The sequence below is a fragment of the Leptinotarsa decemlineata genome, unplaced genomic scaffold (assembly GCF_025532065.1).
Source record: "Leptinotarsa decemlineata unplaced genomic scaffold, Ldec_3_MD MMD2_tig00026336_RagTag_RagTag, whole genome shotgun sequence".
Classification (NCBI taxonomy): Eukaryota; Metazoa; Arthropoda; class Insecta; order Coleoptera; family Chrysomelidae; genus Leptinotarsa; species Leptinotarsa decemlineata.
In genome coordinates, this window is record NW_027412692.1 from 8,150,132 (window position 1) to 8,170,479 (window position 20,348).

The window sequence follows — 20,348 nt, forward strand, 5'->3', positions numbered from 1 at the left end:
TCTTAGGGTCGAGGCTTTTCAGTGCAGGTTTAACTCACATAAAAATGTTCCTTAGCTACGGTTTTTTCTCCTGTCTGTTGTAGGCGTCTTGATGTAGCATAATAAGTAATAAGTAAGTAATAATTTGTGATTCTACTCTTCTTAACAATCGTTGCAACTCACTATGATAATCATTACCAATACTTGCCTTTTACAGTTTTCTATGCCTGTAATTAGGACACAAAGTACATGTAGGGCGAATCTAGATAAAAAATGGCATCCTCCATGTGTTGACTAATCTTCAATACAGCATTGTATTAGTTCTAGCTGAGCCGTCAAAGACAGTTGATTACAAAACTCCGTTATGTGTTGAATAAAACGGTTTGAATACATTATTCGTTAAGGAATCAACTTCAATAGTACGACCCAACCTTATATATTTATCCATGAAACGAACATGAGTTTCCAAGTTGAATCAGATTGTTTCTAACTGCACCGTAGGTTTTGGTAATTGTCTGTCGGAAAACAACTACTTCCTCGGCTAACACCACGCTGGATATTGAATTATATCTGACAGACATTTCTGAAAGATACCTCAGAGGTTAGTCTCGCAGATGTTCCTCGTTTATGCAGCAGCAGGACCATGCTGTGGGAAAGATCCGACCCAAATAGCAAAGCGCTTGGAACTCAATTAACAGAAAGATGTTAAGTTATAACAGCTCCATCTCGTGAACAAAGCCCCAATCGGTGAATATAATTAATATTTCGAAATAAAATCTCGCTTGGTGCTTTGTTCACCAGATGGAGCAGTTACCCGCACTTTGCTGTTTGTCCCGGATCTTTTCTGCACTGATGAGGGGAATACCCCGAAATCGGTCTGTAGGTGATCTACTCGAAAAATTTTAGCATGGCCATCTGCCAATTAGAACCTACCGTGTAGGTAGTTGAAAAAGACGAATATTTCGAGATTTTATTTCAAGAAATATGTTCTAGTCTATTTATTTCTTTTTCTACCATTTTCTCATTCTCTTCCCTTATTACTCATACATTGCATTTCAGAATAATTCTCAATAACCACAACTTTTATAATTTCGTTCAAAGCTGAATTTGAAATTAATCTGCGGACCCTTTTGCTGATCTGGGGTGGTAATAAAAGTACCAAGTAGATACACAATCAAAGCTTATGTAGCATAAATCCTAGAGACTTTTGATTAAGCCAAATACACCAATTCAATATTTGTTGCTGTGAGCAAACCATTGGATTGCGTATCACACAGCATCCTATAGAAAAACTAAACCAGTATCGCTTCAAATGAGCTTTTTTTTAAAAAAAATTACTGCTGGCCTACCTCAAGGCTCAATACTTGGTCCATTGCTAATCTTGATTGAGATCAATGATCTACTATTACCCAATGATCTCTCGAAATATGCATTTATGTTAACATCACATTTTAAGTCGGGTTCGAAAAATACCAATACCTAAGCATGATGAGCGGAAATAGAAGGACTGGTTGAAATCAAATGATTCAGTTAGTAACGAAACAAAAACGAGTAAAAGAGAAAAACAGTTGGTCATGAAGAATAATGCATTTTTAAAGAACACAAAGTATATAATTAAGTTCCCAACCTAACCTAACCTACAACCACAATACAAAACAATAAGCAAATGTAACTACTTTCTACTACAGTTTAACACAAATAAAGAATAGCCAGAATATTTCATTATGACTTTGTTCAAAATATTGTCAGTTGCAGATACTGACTTAACACGTCAAAGGAACTCTTCAGGATTACCAAAGGGGCAGCCATTCCACAGTATTGGTGAATTCCTGGATGTTGACCGTGGTAGTATGTAGTTACCTCCTATTTCAGCGGCTGGCCTATACCATGAACCTTCCATCTTTTTGTATTTTTTAATCAATTTTGTATTTTTTATCGACTTTTATATGTATCAAGAATAAAGCTTGCATTTATATCCAGCGTAGCACTTCTCATAGATACAACAGTAGTTGATACTTAAAAGTGCACACACCAGTTTTCTCGTCGGATTTCGATTTGAGGAGTTATACAGGAAGAGATTCTGTAAGAAATAAGTTCATGTATATAATTTGTTTTCGAAAACCAGTCTAAAGCTTACTGAGAGTGACATCACTGGTCACAGGCAATGAGACTACTCTTCCGGAAACTGTTTTAATAACAACGGAATATGTTTTTCCAGGTTCCAAGTTATCTTTGAATTCCCAGAAAGTTGGATCTTCTTTTGATACTGTCACTGGAGGTAGCTCATTACCCAAAGATATTTGGTATTTATCAAAGTCGCTGAAAACGATAAAAAACGCATATTACCATTCACACATTCCTTATAAATTTCATCAGAACTACCGCATTCTCATTAATAAATTACTTCATGCCCTATCAAAAATCGTTACTTAGTGGTCTTGAAATAGATACGAATATACTAATTTGTCAGACAACAAAAGATCTCCTTATAGTTTTTGTTGATATTCTAATTATTTCGTGTCAACTGAAGTTAATGATCTCTAGGGTAAATTTCATAATGGTGTAAGAAGAATAATTGATATTGATTAAACGATATACATAAACATTATTCAATTCTAAACGTGTTTTGCTCAACACCGTATGATAAAATAGAAAGATTTCGCATCAATCTACTTCACGACGTTTGCCACGACGTTTAAATTGGGTGGTGACTCACCTACACTTCGAGATTATTCAAAAGTCAATTGAGTGTTATCTTTCTTTTTCTTTATTTTTCAATTCAATGTCCATTTTTACGATTGATTAAAGGTTTCTATACTAGAATGGCTAAATGTGTCGTTGCACCATGTACCCAACTTCCTTTCAAACGCGTTTGGTGGCTTGGTGTTTGTAAGACTGCTGTGCATGGCGGTCCCGGATCTGAGGTAGGTTCTAATATTCTACTTAGAACCAATTCTTTCTTTCTTTTTCGATAATGCCAAGGAAGGAATAGTACTATTGTGGGATAGTATTCATACTCAAGCCAATAAAAATATTCTCGGATAGTCAAGCGGCGTTGGAAGATCTTGGCTCCTACCGAGCAACGTTTAAATTGGTCACAAAAATGAATCTCCTCATTAGGAAGCCTTAACATACTGGCCAGGAAGGCAATGAGGCTGCTGACTTTCTTGCAAAGGAGGGTGCTGCAAGCAGATTCATTGGACCAGAAGCTGTCATTCTGGCAAAATCTTCCAGAATTGGCTCACTCCAAGGCGTTCATTCACCCTTCGAAGCTTCAAACCAAACAGTTGTAGGACTACAGTAGGGACGAACTACGATGTCTTATAGGCCATCTCACAGGTCACTGTCGTCTGAAGAATCATATACAGAGACTCAGACTGTCGGAAGACAGTGTGTGTCGCTTCTGTTTGGAAAATAATGAAACAACAGAGCACATATTTTGTGTTTGGCCTAGCCGCACGCTTACCATCTAACCTGAAAGATCACTCAAGATATAAACTAATCGGCTTCGTTGAGAAGCTGGGTTTATTTGATCGAGTGTAAATAGACGTGAGCCCCAAAACCCTTGCGAGTTGCGGTGGAGAGTCGAATAGACCCACTCACTTTTAACCTAGCCTAACCTAACCATTGTGATGGCTTCTCTTCCTTGCGGGGCTTTTGTTATCTTCTGGCCAGGGTTTGTTCCACCAGTCTTTTGGATTGGTAGATTGCTCCGAAAAAGGGGCGAAACAGATCCTAGTCTGAAGACATCAAGAGCCCAGCAAGAAAGAGGAAAAGTCACCACCAGCGTTATTCTTCGCCTGTGTCAGATGACTGTCGGAGAAAATAAAAAGATATGAGTCTAAGTATATATCCGGAATCACCATACGTAGAAGTTTCACAAAAACCAAAGCAACGACTTCAAGAATTGTAATTGGTCATTGGTTAGTGTGGTTCGAAGCCGACATTAGCGATGGGGAGAACCACTGATTTGAAAGAAAGTTCAAAGAAGCTGTGAGCACATTGAATAACGACGCATTCAACTATGCTAGTGTGGAGATCCGCAACGTATGGATACCTTCAATCGTCCAGGAAAACGGGCAACGGTGCACTGAACCGAAGAAGGAGGAGAAAGATCTCAATTGACCTCGAAACATTCTCCAATTAATAGGAATGGGCGAGTCATCACCCGAACACGATTGAAGTCACTAATACTTTCTAATTGAAACTGTAAGCAAATCCTTACCTCTCTCCACTAGGTGCTTCCCAATGAACAACAAAAGACTGTGTCGAAATCGCATCGAACGAAATGTTCTGAGGTTTCGAAGGAACAGTTCTAAACTGGACAGTAGTTGGCCTTGAAATCTTATCTCCTGACACGGTTTCAATGGAAATATTGTAAACTCTACCAGGAACTAGATCTTTGAAAGCTGCAACACCCGGACCAAGCGGCTCGTCACTTTTCTCGACATAAAGTATGCTGTTTTTCGCATCTGGAGGAGCTATAGATACTTTATACTGAGTGAAGATGGTTGTAGGATGGGGAGGCTTCCACAAGATAACCAGATTTGTTTCGTTTCGAAACCATACAATGACTTCTCCAGGGGCGTCAGGTTCTGCAATACAAAATTGAAATCATACACATGTATGCATTTCCTTTTTTTTACGGCATATTACAGAAATGTGATATTACTATTATTGTTTATTCTTTATGAAAAATTGAGTGTCCTTCAGTCATAATATCAAGATTCATTTATTTGTACAGCCAGTGTTTCAACTGAAAAAATGCTGGCAAAAACATAGTTACAATCATATTACAGATTTTTTATAATAAAAATAAAGTAACGCCATCAAAAAATGCAAGCAGAAATCTTAAGCCTTAGAGCCAAAGCCGCTTTGCTCAGAAATTGTGCAATTCTGTGATGCCAATCAATCTACTGGTCTTATGCTGGACCATGTCACCAGATTTGTCGTCTCTTGATTTCCTTGCTTATTGAAAGTGATTTTTCATTGGTTTCATTGGCCGCTTTACAAAATCAAACTAGAAATGAATGCGACGTAGATAAATTTATTAAAAATTAACGAAACAAAATCTATTTCTCCCATTCATGGTTTCTCACTTCTCTGGAATCAAAAAACTTTTTGGAATCGATCAAATATGACGGGAAAATTTCTAAATTTATCCAGGAATAAAAATTCAGTTATGAATTTATCCAACTTGTCACTTCTTATAATAAACTATTCATTCTGATCGGCATTCTGACGGCTTCGCTCGTGTAAAATGCATCAAGAACAAGAAACACAAGGTAAACAAAGGCTGTACAAAATATGTTTTCTTATAGTGATAAATCAGAAACAATATGTAGAAACACGAAACTTATGTTATCGAGACTTGTCCAGACTCCATATCCAAAGAAATGAAGAAAGCCAAATGAAGGTACAAGATCAATAAATCTCTTAATGTATCTCGCTAATTCTGGTCTGTGAGAAAGGCAATGAGTGAAAACGTTTCTGCAACTCTGCAACCAAAAGCCACGATTGCAACTTCCCAAAGAGAATGTTTTCCCAGCTTTAAAAACAAAAAATAAACCACATATACATGTTGAGTGTTCACATGTAAATCACATGTAGCTGCTTTGGTTATAAACAAACCGTTGCGACCAATTACATCAAAGCCGAACACAAAATAAAACAATCATTCATGTAGTCGTAGGTTGCACAATCTAAAAAAAGTTCAGTCCAGACACTTAGCAGAATCACTAATAACTTTCACACCGTAATCCGAACTCCACATGCCAATTACCATCACCATCAACACTTATGCTGACTCATTGACACTGCTCTCTCTGGGCATTCTATCATTTCGTCATTACTCAGTCATTCCGTCCTTCAGCAACATACATTGCTTCCAGAAGAGAACTTCCTCAAGCCCCTTCATTCTCGTTCAAATCTTTATCACACAATCTTTCATCACCAAGTCACGATTCCTGACCAGCACCTCAAGATAGAGGGAAAGGCATACCTCAGTACCGCCGCCAGCGTCGACCTGTATATTCAACAATAGGCAACCAGGAAGGGCATCTGCGCCACACTGAATTATCTGTGTACCCTGTTTTCCTTCGTCCTACTCCCCCATACTTACACTGACACAGATTTGGTCTATCGCTCATAAATCAACACATTCTCTCCAATGTGTGAAGTCTAATATTCTGACCGATCCATCTCCTCAGCTGCCCGTTCGTTTTCCGGCATATTCATCCTATTGTTTGACAGGTCAACCGTCACGACTGAGCCTGAGCCTACCCTCTCTCCCTCTTAGTTTTATTAATTCTCTTCAACATTTTATCCACTGTCATTATAGTGTCCACCTTCAATTTTAAAACCAAATTGGTTCGGCGAGAATTTCAACTCCCTTTCACTGATCGATCTAAGATTAACGTTTCTTCTTTGATATCTATCCACTTTGTCTGCTTCCACACCTCAGGGAAGTACCTACCTAGAAGCCAGGTAGGTACTGAGTAGTTTCAGTAGACCCATTCAATCACCCTCCAAACAATTTCGTTGGATATCCCCAAGTAGTTGGTGTGCTGTCGCTCGCAGTTTCCCGGCGGTCCTCATCCCACTCCTATTATTCACCAAAAGAAGTGGGATGAATTGTAATTTCGTGTGTTTGTTAACGGATTCCATTTATTATGTACTAGTTGTTGTCCGCGGCTTAGTCGGGGCAACAATTTAGTTTGTCAATTAAGTTTCGTGACAGACCATTTTAAACAAATAGTTACAATATTTTTCATGAACCCCAAACCTCAGGCTTCCAATTTCAAAACTGACGAAATTCAATACTATCTTTGAACCACTATATTTCCCCCTTGGGGATGGTGTCTTTCTTGATGTTTATTTACGCTATACAAAGAACCTACCTGAATATTTCAAGATTATAGGTTCAGTAGCTTCAGGTGTACGTTAATATAAAAGCGGGTAACAGCTAGAAATTTATATTTTACTTTAAAAATGCAGTAACTAAAAAAATGTGCCAACTGCACTAAGTAATGAATTATGTTGCCTATAAAGAAATTCGCAAAACTAACACAGCGACCGTCTACGACGTCTGCCCTCATGCGTCTGCCCGCGTTTGGGTCGCGTTCTCGGCGATGGCGCTTCATTGCTTAGATAGATAGATATATTACAAGTAGAAATACTCAATACCAAGTTATATTTGTTCTAGGTTATATATTTCTATTCTGTTCTGACCATCTCTGTTTCGTATACACACCAAAAAAATGTATGTAATTACTATTTTACTAAGAAACACAAATGTCAGCACATGTTGTCGATTTCTCAAAACCTTTCTGAATTGAATATATCGAATTGAATTTGATTTCCGTCAGTCAGAGTAATACAACCGATCCTGTTTGAAGAAAAAGCGTTCTTGACCCCCCAAGGAAAATTATTATGAGTAATGTCAATATCATCGTTCTACCTGTGGTGCCTGCTTCAGTGTGGATCCCGAGCTCTGAGCCGGAAGAAAACTGAAACAAAAACAAATATTGCAAAAAAACTGACTAACGTGCTGTGTATTACACTCAGTTACATAAAAAATAATAATAAAATAAATAACTTGGAAAAAAATTATTACGATAATTCATCGAAAAAGTATAAATTGGCGAAGTTTTGCTTAACGTTATTGCTTGCACTTTAAGCCTAGTTTATACATTACAAAACTAACAATATTATGAATGTAATAATAATATAGTCTTCATTTCATATGAACATTTATATATATATACAACACACTATATACATATATATGGTACATACAAACATTGAAAGAAAAAACGTCAAATAAAACCAATAATTTTAGAGATTTGGTTCAAAATATTATTTTCATTTATATGGTTCCAGATTCAATAGAAGCTTCTACCTACACCTTATTCTTGAAGACCCTATACATCCTGATAGACTTGAGATTTTTCGGTAATAGAGTCTGTTTATGGGGAAGTGAGAGAGTGAGAGTCTGTTTATGGGGAAGTTAATATATTGAGTGTTTGTGCATTGTAGTTTGGATTAATGTAATTTTCTGTGAAAACCTCCTTGTGCTTTTGTAAAAATGTTTAACATTCTAATAGATATAGTGCAGGGGCTGTTAAAATGTGTGTTTCTTTGAATAAACCTCTGGAGGATTATCTGAAGGGCATTTTATAGATAGTTCTCAAAACTCTTTTTCATGCAATGAATACTTATTTTTTGTAGATTCTGTTCTGTTCCCCAAAATATAATTCCATATCTAAACACTGACTGAAAATTTGTATGGTACAGACTTTTTACAGTTTTTTCATTCATGTATTTTGATGTCGTTCTGATTGCAATTTTGCAATCAATTGCAATTGCGTTCAATTTTTGATAAACGTACCCTGATTGCTTACTTCATTTCAGGAAATTATCTGTATATACTGCTAAAAATTTTGTGTATTCAGTGATTTTTGTTTCATCGCCCTGCCAATTTATAGTCACTGATTTCTCTTTTCTACACCTGTCGGTACTAAAAATCACCAAATTTGTTTTATTTGCATTCAACAGTAATTTATTTTTATCGAACCAATTCTTCGCACCTGGCTCATAAGGTCATCGTTTTCTTCTACACCAATTATTAAATTTGTGTCATCTACATAATTTACTACAGTTTCCACAGCGTTCTTTGCAATGGTGCATAAATCATTCAAGTAAATTATGAACAAAATCGGTCCTATAACACTACCCTGTGCAATTCCTGTTGTGTTAATCAATAAATCTGATATTTTTGAAACTCCACCCTGTGTGATTGTTACTCTTTGTTACTATTTACAACGAATCATATGCCTTTGATAAATCTGGGAAAATGGAGTGCTAGGTCATTATTATCAATTAAGGTTCAACTCAGTACACCTCGAACTTCACTATTTAAAAACTCTTTCATCTGGAGAACTGCGTTTATGTGAAAAACACTTTCTAAGGACGTTTTTCCGAAATGAATTTAATCTCCAACGTGAGCGTCTTAAGGATTCTTTAGTGCTTGTGTTTTGTCCTTAAAAAAACCGAACTCTCAACAATAACAAACGCTAAAAGTTCCCATAATTATCAGAATCTACAAAAGTGATATCATAAGATATCTACATATCTACATTTTTTAGTATTTATGGAAGATTTTTAACTTTTAAATGTGGTTGTAATGGTACTTCGCCTCCACATGGTTTTCAATAAAGTGCTAAGGGAGTTTTGTTTATGGAGGAGCGTGCCATTTTTTCGTATTTATAAATTTTGTCTGCGCATGAAGTGAATGATTGGAACTTTTCATGATAATAGGTATAAGAAATCGCCAAAATTTTGTAAACTAAATATTCATATTTTAATTGAAATTGGTATATTTTTAGGAGAAATTATCTTTTGGTAAAAAAAAGGTTTTGGCCCTCTACTTCTCCATCTCTATACAAAAGAAAATGTAAGAATCTTCCCAAGAAAGGGAGAAAGCCATCAATTTCAAATTAAACTCTTGACAAAGTGAGAATAATGCAAAGATGTAACTTTCAGACACAAACTGGAAGAAGAAGCCGTTTCTAAACAATTACTTTTATATAAACATTGAAATATACAAAAAAAGCATTAACCGACCTCATACCGTTTCCGAAATAGCAATAGTGGGAGTAGCTTAAAAAACGGCCTGTATAATTTTTCATTCAACGGTAACTCGCCTACCTAAAAATACAACTCCCATGAATTATAAATAACCGTCAACCAGTATTAATGTAATAAAAATTCACCATCACATTCAGGCATGTTAGTTTGTGAATATATTAATTAAATTCTAAGAAAAAAAAGTTGATTGACACCAAGGTCATGTTCCTGAAGTTGAATCTTTGTTTTTTTTATTGAACGAGGCTATTGTTCTTGGCGATCAATCGATTTGGGTATGCAAACAAGTTTAAAAGGTTTCACTTTATCATATTTACATTTTGGGTAGGTATTCAAATGGAGTCAATAGTTTACTTTTATTATACGTCATTGGCATTCTGTGAACCTGGGGATTTTTTGAAAGTTTCTCAGTGGGAAATCCCATCTCATATTATAAATTTGAACGCATTTGAAGTTCCAACCTTTCAAAGTTAGAACTGGAGCCTCTGGGGTAGAATAAATTCAAAATAAGCACTCCAGAACTCCAAAATTCTTCTACTAACCAAGTTCAACTTCTAGTGACTCCATCTTGGTTCGTAAAAAAATGTTTGACACAAGATGTTTCGTAATTGGCGATTTAATTTTTCAAAAATATCACTTAAATTATAATATATGTAAAGAATAAATCAATAATCAGACTCATACATTGAAATGAAATATAATGTCAGCTCAGTTAAAAATACCTATACGCAAAATGTTTCATACCGATAAAATGACTATTATGTCTCAGCTTAAAAAGAAAATGAAAACGAAGATATATGGAGGTAAAATAATGAAAGATAGACATTCCATGATAATACAAATTTGCGACCTTTTTGAATTCACCAATTAGTTGCATCGTCACAAAATAATGACGTTATTGTTTTGCTGGTATCTTTTTGGCAACACTGTTTTTGACAGATCACGCGTGAATCGTGTCTTGTGTCATTGGTTGGTCTATAATTTAACCGTAAATCGACTTACGCTTGCAAATTATTGAATTTCATTATCAAAATTCATGCTCGGTGAAGAAAGTGCATCATGCACTTCTTCTAATTTATGGGCAGTTTCGTCGGCCTATTGAGGGAACAATTCGGAAGCTTGTGGCTAAATTTCGTACCCAGTTTACATTATTGGACAGTAAACTACCAACACGCATACGTAGAGTGAGAACCGAAGAAAATATTGCGGCTGTATCCGCCAGTGTTCGTGATGATCGTAAAATGTTGATTCCCACCGTTCGCATCAATTGGACTCCTGTTACTTCACTACGTGGAAAATTTTGCGAAATGATTTGGTTGTAAAACCTTATAAGATACAGCTGGTGCAAGATTTGAAGCCACACGACCTCCCACAACGTCTAACATTTGGTAAATGAGCGCTGCCAAAGTTGAAGAAAGATCCACATTTTTATCGAAAAATTGTGTTCAGCGACAAGGCTCACTTCTGGTTTGATGGATACGTTGAGAAGTAAAATTGCCGCATCTGGAGTGAAAACCAGCCACAAGCATTGCAAGAGCTACCGATGCATCCCTGTTTGGTGTGGATTATGGGTCGGTGGCATCATTGGGCAGTACTTCTTCAAAGACGACAATGGCCGGAACGTTACTGTGAATGGCGAGCACTACCATGTGATGACTGACGACTTTTTGTTGCTCAAAATGGAAGAATTGGACATGCCTGACATGTGGTTTCAACAAGAATGTGCCACACGACACGCGAAACAATGGCCCAATTGAGAGTCGCCTTCGGTGAACAGTTTTTCTCACGTTTGGGACCTGTCAATTGGCCGCCTAGATCATGTGGTTTAACGTCTTTGGATTATTTTTTGTGGGGTCATGTCAAGGCTCATGTCTACAGGAATAAAACAGCAACGACTGAAAGTCACTATTGAAACATTTATACGTGACATACCGGTCGATATGTTAGAGAGAGTGTGCCAAAATTGGACTTTGCGCATGGGCCATTTAAAGCGGAGCCGCGGATAACATTTGCATTAAATCATCTTCAAACATTAAATTATATTGATCGTTCTATCGATTCCAATAAAGATTTCATTAATTTTTTCTTATTTTTTGTGTTGTTTTTGAAAATCAAATCCTATGCCTCTTAAAAAATAACCCGTTATTTGGAGGATTCAAAGTGGATTCCAAACCATTAAATCAGAGGGATGTAATTCGGTTATTGATAGCTAAGTTTGCGCATGATGCGATTTCTCCGTAGCATGGTAAGAAATTGAATCCATTTGATAGGTTATATTTTTGTTTATATACATATTTTCTTTGTATTTTGTTCCTATCAATAAAATCAATTATTATTAATATCATTATAGTATAATCGAAAATGTACAGCAAGAACGGTCAAGTGAATTACTTTTCACAAAAATTACGTCAAGTTTGTTTGTAAGAAGAACACGTTTTGCAAAACTACAACATGGGCTGAAAAGTCTGGGGCCTCACACATAGATGGCGCTAGTCTTATTGCATTCGCAATAACTAACCTTCAGAAAAAGCTGTTCAAATTTCATGATATTCTACTCATAACCGTGTGAGTTATTGTGCTGAGTGACACTACTTTTTAATTTTCAAAACAATGGATCAAAAACAATTTCGTGTTTTGATTTTACACTGCTTCTTGATGGCAAAAATACCGTTCGAACAAAGCCATAGCTCGAAAAGTGTTACAAAGACTCTGCTCGATCAGAAACAATTAAACGTTGGTTTGTTGACTTCAAACTTTCAAACATAATCGCAGAGACACCGACGATGCAGTGGACGTCCAAATTTGACAGTACCTAGCACAAGAAAACATAAAAAACCCACAAAATCGTTATGATGATGGAAAAGTGAAGTTGCATGAACTGGCTGACATTGTAAAGATATTAAAAGAACGTGTTGGCATGCTGAGAATTTGACTATGAGAAAGCTCTGATCAGTGAGCAAGCTCACTGTTGACAAAAAACAAGACTACATTAGAGATGAACTACGATGTCTAACAGGCTTTCTTACAGGTCACTGTCATTTGAATCATCATATGCAGAGACTTAGACTGTCGGAAGACAGTGTGTGTCGCCTCTGTTTGGAAATTGATGAAACAGCAGAACATATACTCTGTGCCTGCTCCGCTGAGAACCGAATCAGGTTCTTAAAGTTCGGCAGAGCCGTACTCTTACCATCTGACCTGAAATACCACTCACCATGAAAACTAATCGGCTTCGTTAAGAAGCTGGGTTTATTTGACCGAGTGTGAATAGGTGTGAGAGTCAAAAAAACGCGTTTTCTTTCTTAGGCCCGGGACTTTTCAGCCCAGGTGTTAACTGTTTGTGCTGGGGTATCAAGCTCTGAACTTGTTCGAATGGAAATAGAGGTCGAATGGAAATGGAGGTCGAGTGCAAAGTCGCGTCACTGGAAAAGATTCTCGATTCCCTATCCATTGTTGTTTGGCTCCTGAAAGAAATATGGAGCTTATAGAAATATGAAACAGATCCAGTGGTCAAGTAAATGCTGGAAATGTCCACCAAATTGTGTGTATCATCAATCCATTGTCATTCATTTTGGAGCACTTGCGGTTACTTTACGACATATTCGTAAATATGCATTAATGATTCATCCTCACAGGCCTTAGAATGAGCCAGATGAAGTGTGACATATCTCGTTTTTTATGTGTTCCCACGAAAAAATCTTAAGGCTCGAGTCGATTGACCGAGGAGGCCTAATGCACTCCTTCGAACGATCTTGCGACTTTGAAAATTATCGTTTGAATAATTATGAACGTTTTGTGAGTATAATGTGGAGAAGCATCGTTGTTGAGACATTATTTCCTTTTCAATGTATGCATGATAATTCTCTATCATACCAATAAGAACTGGGTCGATACCATTTTGGAATGAATTCAAGTACATATTATCTGTTGAATTTCTAGAAAGAGAAATGTTACCAAGAGAATTTACAAAAGTACCAGCCCACACGTGCAACTTTTGAGGGTTTTGCTTGTTATCTATGTGAATAACCCTAGGATTGCTATTGGAACAGTAATGACAAGAATGATGGATTCAATACACCCTTCATATATTGTGATGGAATCGTTGGATACTTGGTGAAACACTTCAAGAAACACTTTATTGTGAGATTTTACCTACACAGTTTTACAAAAGCAAAGCTTGTTTCACTAATCAATAGCTTCTTCAGGAGTGTCTTTACCCAATAAAGCGTTTCTTGAGTACACCGTTCTTCATTATTTCGCAACATTGCTTGGGATGATCAAAGTCGTCTTCATTAATCGAATCGCAGGTTACTTGTATGTTGTATGGCTCTCATCCGTTGTAGTGGAAAATTTCGTTGTACTAACCGTCCATTACAATTTGTTTCAATACTGCCTATATCTTCAATTAATTCCAATTCTATTTCCTTTATAACAAAGACAAAACTTCCGAACATGTTACAAAATATCAAGTAGCGCTACAAGCATTAACTCCATATGATTTTTAGTTGAATCTAACCTTCAAAATACACGTGTACAAATTCCACAGATGTCGAACTATTAGTCTGTGGCATAGAACATTTTGTGTGTAGCATCTTTTGTTAATAAAGCATCATACTGTTAATAAAGCATTGCTTTTAGGCGAAAAAATACTGTTGAAGCCAAAATCCCACAAAACAATTTTGGTTGACCGCAAAGTGAAGTTAATCGAGATAGCTGCGGCTCTAAAGACATCAACGAAACGTGTTGGACATATCGTGCATTAAAATTTGGTTGTGCGAAAGCTATGTTTAAAGAGGGCGTTGCACGAACTTATAATCGACCAAAAAAACTACAATGATTTGTCCGCCCACAAAGAAGATACGCGTTTGCCATGTGCCATCGTGAGGCTCCGTTTTGTGTTGTGCTAGTCCTTTGTGTTCATTACGGAAATGTGTGAGTGTCTCAAAAAAAAGTGATGAATAAAAGGCCCCCTTCATTCACGCTGGTATCCAGGCCGAGGTGGTTCGGATAACCACGTACAGGGGGCTGTATATGTGAAAAAAAACCAAAAGGTCTCCCAAGCGGGAGGCGACTTCATAAAAAACAAATTGTTTTTATTATTTAAAGAATTGTTTTTATAATTAAAATAAAGTTCGAAAAAAATGGGTGGCAGCATTGCTTCGTGCAAGACCGCTGCGCCCCCCAACGAAGCTCCTGTTAACCAACAGGAGGAGCATTGGTCATATGCTCCTGAAGATAGGAAGCAACGACCATCCAAAATAGAGAGAGAGGACAATGATTTGATGATTCTGAGCAGAATTTATGCGTCGATGTCTGAGATTGGATGAAACATGTTCCACAATTTCATAGCAGAATCAAAACGATCGTCATCTGAATGGACTGCACGTGGTGAACCGATTCCAAAACGTGCAAAGACGCAAGTCAACTGACGAGGTTATGGTATCACTATTTTAGTATGCGCATAGTATATTCATCGAATAAGGCGTATAAAGAGTGTTATCTGAGAGGACGGTCATTGTAAAGTTCGATGCCGACTTCATTCTTGAGGAATGGTCAACTAATCAATCCCTATTTTTAGTATTGAAACAACAGGGTAGGTATCAATGTTTTGTATGATATTAATCAGCTCAATAAAAATTATCAGAGAGAAAAAGGTCATTTATCCTCATCCCACTTCAATAAATAATAATTAGCGTCATAGAATGTTGACATACTCTGATGAACCCACCAATAATATCGCTCGTTCTCAAAAAAAAAAATGCTCGGACATTGTTTACAGAATAAATGATGATTTAGGCAAATTTACTAAAAACAATAAAGACAAGACTTCAGTGTCGAATAGATCAGGAGTAAATGAATTGACTTGTGGTTTTTGCCCATAATTTCAATATTGGCCAAACGGGAAGCACATTTTCCCAATGAATAAGAGAACAATAAATTGATGGATGTAGCCGTTACTACGTGATAGGAAATCATCATGAAAAATGAGAAATAAAACTTTCTTCTTTTTTTATCATATGTATTTGTATCTAACTAACGTTACTGTAAATATAAGCGGTGAAAACACAGATAGTTTCATTTCTCTTTTTTTTTAATATCCGAGTAGTTTCATGAATGTGAAGATCAATTCAACGTTTGCAAACCATGTTTTGACAGAGGGGCATTCGTTCCACCACAAATATGACGAGTTACATTTGAAAGAGAAGAGTTTGAAACTCAATCTTTTGGTTGCACGAAGATTATCAAGGCTTTGGAGTTTGAGTTCGTCTTGAAAGTTGATTCGATACTGATATCATTGAAAATACAGCCTCCAAAAGAGAAGCAGTACAAGCTATTCTCCGTGTTGTACCACGACGGCTAGTCGGCTTCAACTGTTGGTTGAGGCACAGAATATTGTTTCCTATTCTGTGGTTGAGGTACGATTCCTCGGTTGGCCAAGAATACGTGCTAAAGCCCCAGGGAACGTGAGTTACTTATTGATTAACACGCTTTTATTAGCTTCACCTGTAGGTATGTATGTATGTTTGTTTGTACTCTCAAGTTCGGGATCTGTATTTCACAGAATTATCGACATTATTGCTTGATCTATTCGCGGGCAAATGGCGCTGTACGTAACCTTCTTGATAAAATTCGAACTCACTTAACATGTATTTTTTCATTTGAAAAAAGTTTGTTTTTATTAACACGCGCGCCTGCTGTTTTATTTGTAACCCTCCTCTGCGCGCCCGCTGCCTTGGGCTTGGTAGCTGATTTTCAGGCCCCCTCTCCGGAATCGGGAAATATCAATGGTAATTTTCCTAAACAATATACTGCTGATTGATCCCAAAGTTTAGATAAAGTAAATATAGTTTAAAAAGTCTAAAAAACACGCTCTTATAGCATACGAAACTGAAAAATGAAAAATAAATATAGTTTAAAAAATACGCTTTTAAAGAACATCGAACTAAAAAGTTGATTTTTTTTAATAAGCTTAAAACAATAACGAATGAAAAATACTAGTACTATTGTGAAAAAAGCGGGGGCGCTTTGTGCCATATTTATTGTATATCAAGCGCCCATCGCTTTGGTTCGTTATTGTTTTAAGCTTATTTTTTTAAAAATATGTTTAACTTTTTAGTTCGATGTTCTTTAAAAGCGTGTTTTTTAGTTTTTTAAACTATATTATTTTGTATTCTACAGTCGCAGCGGAACGATCCGACCTGAAACGCCCTCTGTTGTAACGCAATTTCTTTTTGATTTCACAATACATATACTGGAATGCTTGGAAATTAATAGATTTAAGAATTCTGAAAATGTACTGAATTTCCAAATAGAAGTGAATTTTTCCATATATTGAATCCGTTTTCTAATGTGGAAATTATAGTTTATCAAATTTACACTTGATGAGTTGAAATTTCTTTAATGGTACGTGTTTGAATTTCAGATGAGTTTATACAAAAACTCTGGTTACCATGTTACTTAAATAGGTAGGTCATATATGATTCAAATTGTTATTACATAAAGCACTAAATTATATGAGCACGCATAAGTAATTTATCTGGCGAAAAATGTTTGACTCTAACAACGTCGCCTTTTCATTCTTGGTCATTTTTTCTTATAACTTGTGTTTGGCTATCAGCTACTATACTATGAATAACAAAACATAACATAATAACAAAAACTTCAGAACACAAAAATTGCTAGCATAACAAATATACATACCTTAATGAAAACAAACAAGACACAAAATACCCAATGGGTCCCCATAATTAAAAAGAGACAGGTGCTCAAACAATACACGGGTACACAAATAACGCTTAGACAAGCAATGCAAATATCAAGCTACACTATTCTCAGTGACTTGATGTTTGTTTGATTGACTGAGCACTAATGATGGTCAAAATCGAATGATGTGAATTTATTGTTTGCGAAAAGTTGTTAGCGATTAGCAATGACCAATTACCACGCGGCATGCATTCACATCTGTGATAATACATAACCCCACCTGAACTTCTTTTGAAATCGAGTTTCATTAGTCCAGTCATCTTAGTAAGTTCGCCTCGAAATTTGAGATACCCAGCTAAGAACTCGAATTCATTTGTATTTTGACATCCTTAAAGTTGTCTCAAAACCTCCATATGGTAGGATGTAAGCGACTATTGAAATCTAAAGTCAAAGGTCACAAAAATGGATTTTTGCACATATCTCGTTTCCTATAGGTATTAATAATCAATATTGAAGAGGAATGAATTCCCCAAAACTTTTGCTCCAAAAATGTTTTCATGCTTTGAATCGTTTTCGAGAAAGAGAGCGCGCAGTCAAATCATCGGTTAAGGTCAACCGGTAACCCAGGTCAAAAACACGCGATATGACGTATAAAGTGTATTAATTATTGATAAATACACAATTATTAATAATTTTCATTTCTTATCAACTATTACATTATATTCAATGATTATTTTACTAATGTATCTAGTTTTAATGAAGTAGGTATCACTTTATTTAATAAAACTTACCTGCCCATGTAGTTATAGAATTGTTAAGGAAAATACCTAAATTATATTTCAATTCTAATGTAATTTATATTGATAACTTCTTAAATGAATGAAAAAAAGAAAGAAATAATGATTTCATTAAAAAATATTCCATATATTTATGTTTGTGGAAATTGAAAATTTTAATAAAAATTACTGAGCTGCTACACTTGGTGAAATATTTGATAACTGCACAGGTTTGATAAATTTTATAGACTTGACATATTGTGCATAACGAAGATGAGCGATACTATCCCACCGATTTTGAAGCATTATAGACTGCCAACAAGATTTCGATTCCATTCTCAAATATTCTTTGAACCGGACACTGGACATTTTTCCCCCTCAAATGCTGCTGCAAGTTAATCCAACGACAAGTAAATCAATATTTTCTATTATAAGCACACAGTTTTTAAGGTTTTCATTCGTCAATTGCTGTTTCAATAATGAGTGCAGCCTAATCATCTCTGGCCTGTTTGGTAGTAATATTGACTGACTACCGGTTATTTACCTCGAAAACAATTCAACATGTAAAAAAATTGAAACAAAATTTGTAAGAAATGCATTTCTCTAAAATATTGTTGATGAATACATATTGCGAAGAACCCATAGGAAACGAAATATTTTAGGAAATGGGATGACCTTGGATTTTAATAGTGCCGTACACCTTATCATATGTAGGTTTTGAGACAACTTTTAAGATGTCAAAATACAAGCTTCTACGAGTTTATAGCTGGGTATATCAAATTACGAGGTACTTACCCAACTAATTTTTACTAAGATGACTGGACTACGTAGTAATTTGAAGTTGAATGGAATTCCTTGAAAACTATGGAAATTTTTTGTCGTATTTTGAATAGATTCGTAATGAGACAATGACCTTGATTTTTCAGTTTGGATTAAATATGTAGTTGCAGATTCAAAAGAAATTTCCCACCTAATGTATCATTATTATTGACTCATTTTCATTTGTTGATACCTGTTGTTCAATTTCCTGTTAATGCAAGGTGGGCCATCGAAAACGTTCCTCAAGGCATAACTGACAAGCAAATAACTTTTCGCTAACATTGAAAATTGTTATGAGGAGAAACGTTTTCTAAAACGAGCTCTTAACAACTATCGTTGCTAACATAATACATTTGATTAACCTGTCGCAAATTTGTCGTATGCGCTGTCAGAACCAGAAAACTGTACACATCTCAGCAACTTTTGATGCTCTACAAAGCTAAAGTATTCATTGCTCAGAAGAAAATCATCAGATGCATGATGGGAGTTCGAAATAGTGTATCTTGTAAAGCTTATTTTAAGTCATTGTCAATTCTAACTTTACCGTCACTTTATTTTCTAATTATGAATATTAAAAAAGAGCAAGATACCTACATGAAAAGTAGTGAAATTCACCAACACCAAACACAGAATAAAAATGATATTCGCTTACCATATTCTAGGCTTAGTGTGGGACAGAATTCTCCACAATACCAAGGAATTCTATGTTATAACCGTTTCAATAGAATCTTTGCCGGAATAAAAAATTGTAATACCTTCAAAACAACATTATTCAATTACCTTAATGAAAATACTTTTCATACCATAGAGGAGTACCTCACTGTTTGATGCATATATATATGCATGTATATATATATATATATATATATATATATATATATATATATATATATACATGCATATATATACACAGCACGACCAGCTGTCGAAAGCGCTTGCAGATAATCAAATAGAAGTCATAAAGCTTCAAATCCTTTTTGTAACTTACATTAATATATATATATATATATATATATATATATATATATATATATATATATATATATATATATATATATATATATATATATATATATATATATATATATATATATATGAAATCTGAAGTTTTCACGGATAGGAATATGCTGAACTGGTTTTTCCGGGTATTTGATCCGTGTATGTGATATTATCTCTAATTTCACCGACGTTTCGACAAAATCTCATTTGTCATTATCAAGGTGTGCTGTTACGTGTTCAGAAGTTTGTTGACCTTGCTCAACTCACTTCTTACTGAGTTCTTCTTCTTCTATATATATTCTATATATATATATATATATATATAATTCTATGTTTTTATGAGTAATATATGGTTTTGACTAGTCTGATAAGTCTTGTACCATTGTGTAAAAAACTTCAACGATGAATAAATTATCTGTATCTGAC

The 20,348-nt window shown here is 35.5% G+C and overlaps 1 protein-coding gene across 1 annotated transcript; it reads right to left on the reverse strand.

The window, feature by feature from the left end:
- Window positions 1-1,551: 1,551 nt before the first annotated feature.
- On the reverse strand, window positions 1,552-17,560 carry LOC111503314 (tyrosine-protein phosphatase 10D). The gene is made up of 5 exons (XM_023157599.2): window positions 17,326-17,560; window positions 7,439-7,487; window positions 4,205-4,574; window positions 2,117-2,298; window positions 1,552-2,059 (listed from the first exon to the last, which is right to left on the reverse strand). The coding sequence occupies exons 1-5, from the start codon at window positions 17,368-17,370 to the stop codon at window positions 2,043-2,045; spliced, it is 663 nt and encodes a 220-aa protein (XP_023013367.2). The 5' UTR covers window positions 17,371-17,560; the 3' UTR covers window positions 1,552-2,042.
- Window positions 17,561-20,348: the final 2,788 nt, after the last annotated feature.